The 9988-nt window shown below is 37.3% G+C and overlaps 1 protein-coding gene across 3 annotated transcripts; it reads left to right on the top strand.

Moving 5' to 3' along the window:
* The first annotated feature begins 1631 nt into the window (after positions 1–1631).
* tbx5b (T-box transcription factor 5b) lies at positions 1632–9101 on the top strand. Of its 3 annotated transcripts, none has more exons than XM_079815666.1 (9): positions 1632–1963; positions 2909–3080; positions 3657–3751; positions 4371–4490; positions 5572–5719; positions 5846–5998; positions 6088–6179; positions 6998–7131; positions 8331–9101. In XM_079815666.1, exons 2-9 carry the CDS (start codon positions 2937–2939, stop codon positions 8726–8728), a joined length of 1284 nt encoding a protein of 427 aa, XP_079671792.1. In that variant the 5' UTR covers positions 1632–1963; positions 2909–2936; the 3' UTR covers positions 8729–9101. The 3 variants fall into 3 exon arrangements, with proteins under 3 accessions (XP_079671792.1, XP_079671793.1, XP_079671794.1); XM_079815667.1 differs by lacking the exon at positions 1632–1963 and adding an exon at positions 2194–2425; XM_079815668.1 differs by lacking the exon at positions 1632–1963 and having other exon boundaries at positions 3056–3112; positions 8331–8876.
* Positions 9102–9988: the final 887 nt, after the last annotated feature.

The following is a 9988-nucleotide window of genomic DNA, read 5'->3' as shown; positions in this document are numbered from 1 at the left end:
GTTCTGGAGAGGGATTTTTTGCCTCTCTGTGATGGTACCACAAGCCTTCGCTCCTTAGCTGAACGAAGGCTTCTGGTGGGGGTGTGACGATGTAGAATCGAGTCAAAGTATGCAGGAGCTGAGTGCGTGGTGGCTCTGTAGGCAAGCGTCAGCGCCTTAAACTTGATGCGAGCAGCGAGTGGTAGCCAGTGCAGAGAGATGAAGAGTGGTGTGACGTGGGTCCTTTTGGGCTCGTTGAAGACCAGACGTGCCGCTGCATTCTGGATCATTCGAAGTGTTTGGATCGCACAAGAGGGGAGTCCAGCCAGAAGCGCATGTAATGTAACTTCCAAAAACAATACTGACAGCAACAGAAACAAACTTATTTTCTAATAAGCGGTGGTAGTCTTTAGCCTACCCACATAAACTAACGTCCAGGGGCAACCTGCCTATGACTCAACCTGTAATATAAGATTTTGGCCATATAGCTACAGGACCTTTCCAAGTCATTCATCACAGCAGTATCTACATCAGTAGGCTATACCTATTGTATTTTGGCCACACCACAAGGTGTCACTGTGGCATCTACGCTTCACCCTTGCCTACTCTGAGCTCTATTGCTATGTCTGAGGTAAACCACGCCCTCCTCATTACCCTACAGACAAAGAAAGGTAAAAATACATACATTTAAAAATAAATAAATGTAGAAATACATAAATGTAAAAATAAAGAAATGTATAAATAAATAAGTGTAAAAATGAATAAATGATGAAATAAATAAAAATAGAAATGAATAAATGTAGAAATAAATAAAAGAATAAATAAATAAATGTGGACAAAAATAAGTAGTATACATAAATAAGGAAATACATTTATAAATAATGATTTATTTTTGTGGGGTTTTTTGTGTTGCTTTTCTATCTATATATATATATTTTTTTTTTTGTATTATTTATTTGATATTTCTTTGTATATTTATTTATGTATGTATTTCGTTTTAATTTTGGCAGACTTGGCATTCCATAGAACTGAGGAGCTACAGCGTGTATGAATGTCACGCCACATTAAAGCGCCAAAAAAAGATCGTGACAGCTCCAGAGAGTCTATGGTCTCACTCCAATCTGGGAAATTAGCCCATTTCCAGTTATTATTGTGAAGTTAACGAAGCTTTCAACCTTAGTTTCAAGGTATGCTACTGATATTGGTAATGTTTGGGGATAGTTTCCCGATATGAATCATGACCTACATTCATGTATCTTTAATAAAATATGGAAAGTGGTTTGAAGTCTGGTTTACAGACCCTGTCTACGTCCATTCTGGCTGACAGCCCACAGCAACCAATGAGAAATACGTTCACCCATCCGTCACTCAGCAGAAACAACAATGAAAATAATAGTCGTCTGTATTGAAGTAGTCTAATTGTGAGGAAAAACGATTTGCCAAATTATCTTGTTTGTCAAAGTCACATTAAACAGAGCTTTATCCAAATACCGACAACACGACCTCGGCGTCAAACTCGCGCTCTCCGTGTTGTCCAGACTTTATCTCGCCGCACGATTGCGGGATTACCGTCTTATCTTAACGAGCAATGTTCCCACGGCTCAGTAGTGCAAGCTATCCTGTTATCATCCACTTGTCTTATTTATGGAAGCATGTTTTGATGTGGACGAGTGACAGAACGCGCGTGCTTGGATAGCCTACCCGCTACACAGCGCGTCCATTAAACGGATCAAATAATATTTCCAAAGTTATTATTGAGGGATTTTTTTTTTCTATCACCAGCAAACAAATACAAGCGGACTCGCACAGAGAAAGAGAGAGAGAGAGAGGACAGAGCGCTCGCCTAGTTACCTCCTTTCGACCTCCTCAACTTTTAACCCCGCAGTGCAGTGCGCGCAGCCGTCGCGCGCAGTGATGTTGACTGACAAGCGCCGATTTTTTACCGAACTGTTTGCAGCCTAAGCATAAATTCTGCACCATAAATGTGAGTATAGTGAATTTATCTCCTTACGATATTTAGGCTTGTTCCTCCATTTTTATTTGTATTTGGGAAGCACATAGGAACAAGCACATGTAGCTATCATCGAGGAAAAGAGGAGTTCGCGAAATGTGGGGTTTATTGTGAATTTTGTCGCCGTGTGAGAATTTGGACATGGCGTGTCATGAGTGTGTGAATGAAAAAGGTGTGACGACATAGGAGACATCTAATGGGACAGAACGGATGGAATGAGAAAAGAGAGACACGGCAGAAGGGACGGAGCTTGGTAAAGGTGTCTGAGAAGAGAGGAAAATCGAAATGAAAACTTAAACGCTTTTGCTGATATTCTCATTTGTTTCAAGGAGATAAAAATATATGCCTATTTGAGAAACTGTATAAATCAGTGGCAACGAATTTTAAATCTGTTTTGGAAATAATTCAGCAACGAAAAGCTCTTTAAAAAATGAGGTAAGAGACGTCAAAAATCCGAGTATGCCTATGTACGAGGAAAATACAGGTTAAAGAGAAAATAAATTTAGGCCTAGTAAGTAGCCTATTTGGATTCTGTAGAAATACATAGGCTACATCTTTTCTATAGCAGCCCGCAAATCGCGATTTTCCAACAGTCGGGCTATATAAACTATTATTTATAAACGTTTTACATTTTCAGCCAAAACCTTCACTCTTATTCTGTCCTAAATCTTCTCAATCGAACGCAAGAATAGCTGAAAACGAGAAACTTTTTTATTAGCTAAGGCAAAATTATTTCTATTTTCTAAATAACATTTCACAGGAATATAAAGAAATCTTTTGTGCGCATTTTTAGAGAACACTGTTCTTTGTGTGTTTCTGTGGATTTTTTATTTATTGATTCATTTTTTTATATATAATTAAAATCTGGAGATCACCTGCTGAAAACATTTCTACAATTTTCCGTTGCGCATCTTTTAGTTCACCGTAGTTAAACTCAAACGGGGATATGGCGGATTTGGAGTTCGGATCTCTACAATCGTGTTCCGGCGGCGATTCCCCAGCGATGGAATTCGAGAACGATAAAGATTCCGGACATCACGGTCGGAGCAAAACCGGGTCGCCGCCACTGCAAACTGAGCTCACCCAACAGGTCAGCCATGACTGTCTGTGCACGTGTAGAATGTAAGGCAATAATTCTGCTGTCAGATTTTTTTTTGTAGACATTTTGTTATTAGGCTATTATTATTATTATTGGTGTTGTTGTTATTTATTTTAAGTGTAAATTGTTTAGTGCTCGTATATAGCCTATTCACTCCGAAGATAAATCATATAAAACGGAATAAAAAAACGTGTAGGCTACAAAACAAGCAGACATTTTTGTAGCATCACATTCATTAATACATGAGTGCATTAGGCCTTTTATTAAGTGTATTTAGTACGTATGTGTATTTAGGTCGTCTGTTATGGCTGTCTTCAAAATGTAGCCTACCCGCATATGTTTTTATTTTGCTTTCAAATTCGATATTATTAACTCGACTATTTTAACAATTTTCATAAATTAGCTACCATACAGGAAACGCATTTTTATTAAAATAATATATTGTTATTATGTTTGTTACATTTGTCAACCTATTCATTTGTCAACCTATTCAGACAGAAAATAATAATTTCAAAAGCAGCTGTAATTTCAATTTCCCCCTTCTTTTTCGCCGATCCTCGCGTGCAGGGTATGGAGGGAATCAAAGTTTATTTGCACGAGAGAGATCTGTGGGTGAAATTTCATGATGTCTCTACAGAGATGATCATCACCAAAGCTGGCCGGTGAGTGACTTTCTTTCTTTCTTTCTTTCTTTCTTTCTTTCTTTCTTTCTTTCTTTCTTTCTTTCTTTCTTTCTTTCTTTCTTTCTTTCTTTCTTTCTTTCATTCTTTCTTTCTTTCTTTCTTTCTTTCTTTCTTTGTCCCTCATAGATCGAAAATATTTATTTCCCTTTATTGAATATTATCAACTCAATTTGTGTGAAAAAATTCCTTAGGCATGCTGGAGCAAAGAGCCCTTGGTGGACAACCGAGTAGACAGAAACAGGGCAAACTTTGTCTTCATATTAAAAAATCCTGGATACCAGAAAATATTTGTTTTGATTTATAAATCCCTTTTAATTAGAGTGGGTCACTTTGAATAAAATTGAAATTGATTAAATCATGTCTCTGTGATAGTTTCAGGGACTTTAGCTGTTTAAAATGATTGTATTAGGCAAAAAAGAAAAAAGAGCTCTTTACATGCAATGACTTCATGGATCAGGAAAATGTTCCAGTGCACAGAGACAAACAAGACAATACAATCCATTATAATATTATTATTGTTGCATATGTATGTATATATAGGCCTATATTATTATCATTTGTTGTTTGCTCTCTATAATGCATCATTAATCTTTTACAGACGAATGTTTCCCAGCTACAAAGTGAAGGTAACAGGCCTAAATCCCAAAGCAAAATATATCTTATTGATGGACATTATTTCAGCAGACGAGCATCGGTATAAATTTGCAGATAACAAATGGTAAGAACTGCAGTGAAATTAATAAATTATAATGTATGTTAAATCCAATATCAATGTTCATAAATTGATAGAAGGGTCAACGTTTTTCTAAAGATGTTTAATTCTTTCACAACAATGAATATTAACTCTTTCCCCGCCACTGACGGAAAATTTCGTCATTTGTGAGAAAAGTAACGCTTTTGCGGCTTTCCGTGTTTTCACTGTTATACGGTAGGGGGCGCTATTACACATCTTCTAAAAGAGTCCTGAATATCCAGATCAAAACACATGCGAAGAAGATGCAGAAACAAGCAATATCATATGTAGTCAAAATAAGGCGACCATCAACATTAAACAGCATATAAATCAAAACTGCCTATGTTACTGAATGAAATGTCGACCCGTGACAAGCTATAGGACTGTGCAGCATTTGAAGTGTTGATGGACTCGCTCTACTCCATCTATGTTTTAATCATCGTTCTGAATCCGATCTGGATGTAGTCTTTGACAAAAACAGCTTTTTGCTCTAAATGTTGCTTTTTTTAATTCAATTTACCCACATTCAAGTGTTGATTTAAAAAAAGAATGCATGAAGCTAGAATAAAACACTTCTTTTTTTGTTTTGTTTTTAGACCAGAGGCTCGGTTCTTTCCTTTGATATAGGCTATTGCATGTGATATATTTGACATCCACGCAACATATTCTGGGGGCCATGACATTTTTTTGAAAATGGTCAAAAACACTGGTGGGGAAAGAGTTAAATAAGCATTTTATTAAAAATGTTCTCAGTGGTGAGTATTTTAATTATTATAGTATGAAAACTACTGAGCTGTTGAACATGACTGAATGAAAATGAGAGATGGAGCTAAATCAATGCGTGGAGGAATGCACAGAGAAAGAGATGCATAGTGTAAAAATGAACGAATAGAAAGTGTTGTTGTGAAATGATGCATGAATTATGTAATTATGAGCCTTGGATAGGTTATATTGTTCAGTGAGTGGAGGAATTTTGTACCCTGAACTTTTATCTTAGAATTGTGGAGCAGACAGAAAGTCCTTATCTTCTCTATAGTTGACTAACCCGTTCCTATCTGCTCTGCAGGTCCATCAGTGGTAAGGCTGAGCCGGCGATTCCAGGCAGGCTGTATGTGCACCCAGACTCACCGGCTTCAGGAGCTCACTGGATGAGACAGCTCGTCTCTTTCCAGAAGCTCAAACTCACCAACAACCACCTGGACCCTTTCGGACATGTCAGTAATGATGTCAATGAGATTGAATGGGTTATTTAATTTTCTGATGAGCGTGATTAAACTCCCCACAGGCTTCCACCTCAGTTTCATTGAACTGGGCACGTCTCTTCCTGTTGTTTGCTGCAGATCATTTTAAATTCCATGCATAAATACCAACCTCGCTTGCACATCGTGAAGGCAGACGAGAGGAACAGCTTTGGCTCCAGCAACACAAGTTTCTGCACACACTCCTTTCCTGAGACGACTTTCATCGCAGTAACTTCCTACCAGAATCACACAGTAAGCAGCAGGACCCTTATGATCATAAATAAATGGATAGATTTGCAGACAGCAGCAGTGTTCATCTTTAATCCTCTTTTTTTTTCTAGATCACTCAGCTGAAGATTGAGAATAATCCATTCGCTAAAGGTTTCCGTGGAAATGACGATATCGAATTGCATCGCATGTCCCGTACACCAAGGTGGAGCGCACATATTTTAAACATATCAACACATATGCATGTCCACACGCAAACATATTTTACTTTAGCAGATCATAACTGCACCACAACAGTTTGTGTATGTGAGTAATGATGAATCACTAATGTACTGTATTTTTTCCCCAGTCTTTATTTATGTATGTTGTATGTGCCTGCATGTCATTGTGTGTTGCCTCTCGTAGCCACTAATGTTGTTGTTTTAGATACACAGAGAATATGTTGTACTTTAACTAGCAGGGTTTGGGAACAAAAGTCAAAGCCTTGTGTTGCATGTTGACAGTATTGAATGTGACACACAGGAGAGGGATATTTATAGTGTAACAATATTAAGAGCAGAGCGGCACAACACACTGTCACACAGAGGTCACTGAAGGGCTAATGTGTGTGTGTCTGAATAAATGCGTTTTTGAGAGAGAGAGAGAGAGAGAGAGAGAGAGAGAAAACAGAGAGAAAGAGGAATGATTCAGATTAGAAAGGGGGGTATAGAGAAGATTTTTAGCTATTGTAATTGTCTCTTAGCTTAGAAATTTAATTAGAAACGATCAGTACTGTGCAAATGATATCTCTTACCCTTGCCGCCCCACTGTGCCAATGCAAATCATCAGACTGCTCTCTCTCTTTTAACACCCTGATCTATCAACCCTAGTTTTGTGACTCCTCCCCTAAAAGTACCATGGTTCACTTGGATTCTGCAGTATCCTGAATATAGCTTTTCTCTAATCATCATTTTCTCAAAATGTGTCTGGTTCTCTGCTGTAGGAATCAGTGTGTCTGATGCCTATTTTGCCCTTTTTCCACAGTAAGGAGTATCCACTTGTACCACGTACTACTGCAAGGCAGCGTGTTGCTCCACCCTCTCCTGACTGTCTCTCTCGGTCTGAATACACTGTGTCGCAAAAACCCAGTCCAGGCTACACCTGCTCCGACACTTCAGGTACATAGTGCAAAACAAAGAGGCTGAATTTTTGTGGAATAATAAAATATATCCTGAATGTAAGTTTTATTTACTCAAATGTAGTTTTGTTAAAGTTGATCCTTCGAAATGAAATAGCAATTATATTCTGAGTTAAAAATGTTCACAAAACAGCCTCGATCTTCCTCGTGAGTCGAGGTTTGAATCAGGGAATCTTTTCCTAAACATCCGTGCTTCATTTTGTATGGGGAAATTAATCTGAATCTTGATGCAATCATGGCCAGCAATGCAAAGTGCTAATTTCTGCACTCATTTTACCTAATATTTCATGTTTTCAAAATTTAGTTTATATAGCAAATAAGAATCGATACAATTACTGAATATAATTTGAAACAAAAGTATGCAAACTATTTTCAGTTTTGTTAATGCAACAGTTTTTCCAATAACTGAACATTATGTAAAATATGCTATTAGGGGTAAAAAAAAAAAAAAGTGCAATAAAAAAGCTGTGGCAATAATCAACATAATTGACGATAAACAGCTTGCTGACATCTCTGTTTAGATTCAAATGGTTAATTAATATAATTTTTTAATTTGGGTGGCCACCTTAGAGATACTCACCATATTTATACCATCATCTTTAAAAATATGATATTAATAATATAATAAAACATCTTTATTTTTACTGCTCTAAAGCAATATTAATTTATTAAGGGATCTCGCTTGTTTCTGTATTCATAAAATTAACATATTTTAATGACAGTATATTTTTTTCAACAAAAATAAATGTTTATTTAGCAAAATAAACAGAATATAGGACACGCTTTGATGAAGTGATTGATTTGAACAAGTATTATATAAAACATACTACTTTAGATGAAAGTATTTTAGATAAAAAAAAAATTTAAACAAAACATCCACTTTTATTTATTATTTATTTTACTTACTGTGTAATTGGGCTCCTAAATGTTTTATTTTAGGAGCCTGCATCTTCCTTGTCATTTTTGTTGTCTGTTTGCAGCAGAGAGCACCCTGTAAACTTTTTGCCATCCTGGATGCGTGCTATTATTAATTCAAAAGGTCTGTGGCAGGCTTCCAAGCAAGCAGCAACTATGTAAACCCAAAACAATAAGCAACTCTTTTAAAGCAGAAATGCCAATTTCAGCTCTTATTTGCCTCGTCTTTACTGGAATGATTGAATCAGGTTTTTTTCTCTGCAGGTGACCACACCCTCACTGAAACCCCTCCCAATCATGACCCCACCTACCACCTCTTCACCTACCAGCTCTCCCCAGATGCGGCCCCTGTGCACAATGCCCCCAGCAGTATGGACACCCCACAGCACCAGCCTTGCATGTACGGAAGCTCTCAGGCGGGCATGGAGGAGCTCAGGTGGGCGTCTTATACAGACAGCACAACTTACCAAAGTTTTTCTTCTGCTAAAGAAATGGGTGGGACTTTTGGTCCCACCACTGACCTCCCTCAGGAACTGTATCCACAATACACCTGTGAGGTGGGTGTCCAGTCACACTGCATGATGACTGATTTCTCGCTTTATGCTTGCAGTCGATCATTCAGTCAAAACCAACAACCAAACAGCTGGTGTGGGGGCAGTTGAGCAAGTGTGTGTGTGTGTGTGTGTGTGTGTGTGTGTGTGTGTGTGTGTGTGTGTGTGTGTGTGTGTGTGTGTGTGTGTGTGTGTGTGTGTGTGTGTGTGTGTGTGTGTGTGTGTGTGTGTGTGTGTGTGTGTGTGTGTGTGTGTGTGTGTGTGTGTGTGTGTGTGTGAAAGATGGAAAAAGAGTCTGTGAATAATTGTGATGACTTACTCATAACTTCATCCTGAAATCACAAATTTGCATCTGTTGTGCTCCACAGTTTCTATATTGTTGTGAATCAGGTAAAATATTTGTAAAATTGGTAAATTTTTTAGTTCTGCTATATCATCAAAATAAATAATAACAATAAAATTCAACACAATGTATATCATGTGCAGTGAAGTAGCAAGCGATTATTTCATTTATTGATATAAATATTTATATATATTTTATATATACTTTTTTATAATATTTCATAATTTATCATGATTTTTGTCTTTAGCTTAATATATATAAACAAAGTTTTTTGTTCACATTCACTGTGGAGCAAGTGGAAACTAATGGGATTTCAATATAAAAATGAGAGATTTTCATTTAAAACTGAAAAAAATAAATAAAACATTGAATTTCCCTTTATCCCGAACACAGTGATGGACGTTTGCATGTCCCTTGCATCTTCAGTGATGTGTGTGTGTGTGTGTGTGTGTGTGTGTGTGTGTGTGAGAGAGAGATTTTGTGTACCTTTGTATCTCATCAAATTTCCTGATGTGTGAATCTCTGTTACCATTACTGAAACATTTTCATCAAGATATAGCCTACACCAAAAAAAAAAAAAAAAAAAAAAGTTAAGTAGGTGGGTTGTTTGACTGTGGCCAGTATTTGTGAAGATTTAGAGAGAATCCTCTCTTTTACTATTTCACTTAGGAAATGCTGATGTACAAACACTAACAAACCCAAATGCAAAAGACTCTTAAATCCTAATATCCACTTGACAACGTACATGCGCTAGCTTCAGATGGGGGTCCTTTATTTTGTTTATTCTTAATCTATAATGAAGAGAGAAGGGAATGCTGGGTACTGCACGTGTCACAGTCCGTTAAGGGAGCAGTGATGTTACCAATCCTGTCATGGCCCAAGGCAAGATATACAGAGAGAGAGAGACAGGGAGGAGGGGCATCAGCTGGACATTTATTTATAGACACACCATGCAATAAGAATTTCATAAGTGAAATATGGTCATTTTAAAGAAAGTTTTTAATGTTGTGAAATTCATGTTCCAATTA

The sequence above is a fragment of the Gobio gobio genome, assembly GCF_949357685.1.
Source record: "Gobio gobio genome assembly, chromosome: 4".
Taxonomy (NCBI): Eukaryota; Metazoa; Chordata; class Actinopteri; order Cypriniformes; family Gobionidae; genus Gobio; species Gobio gobio.
Note: the sequence above shows the minus strand (reverse complement) of the source record. Positions and strands in the feature narration are given on the sequence as shown.

Excerpts from the sequence above, each read along its gene's own strand:
- tbx5b (XM_079815666.1), top strand. The coding sequence starts at position 2,937 with ATGGCGGATTTGGAGTTCGGATCTCTACAATCGTGTTCCGGCGGCGAT. Across the intron at positions 3,081-3,656 it reads AAACTGAGCTCACCCAACAG|GGTATGGAGGGAATCAAAGT; the intron begins GTCAGCCATGAC and ends CCTCGCGTGCAG. Across the intron at positions 6,180-6,997 it reads CGCATGTCCCGTACACCAAG|TAAGGAGTATCCACTTGTAC; the intron begins GTGGAGCGCACA and ends CTTTTTCCACAG.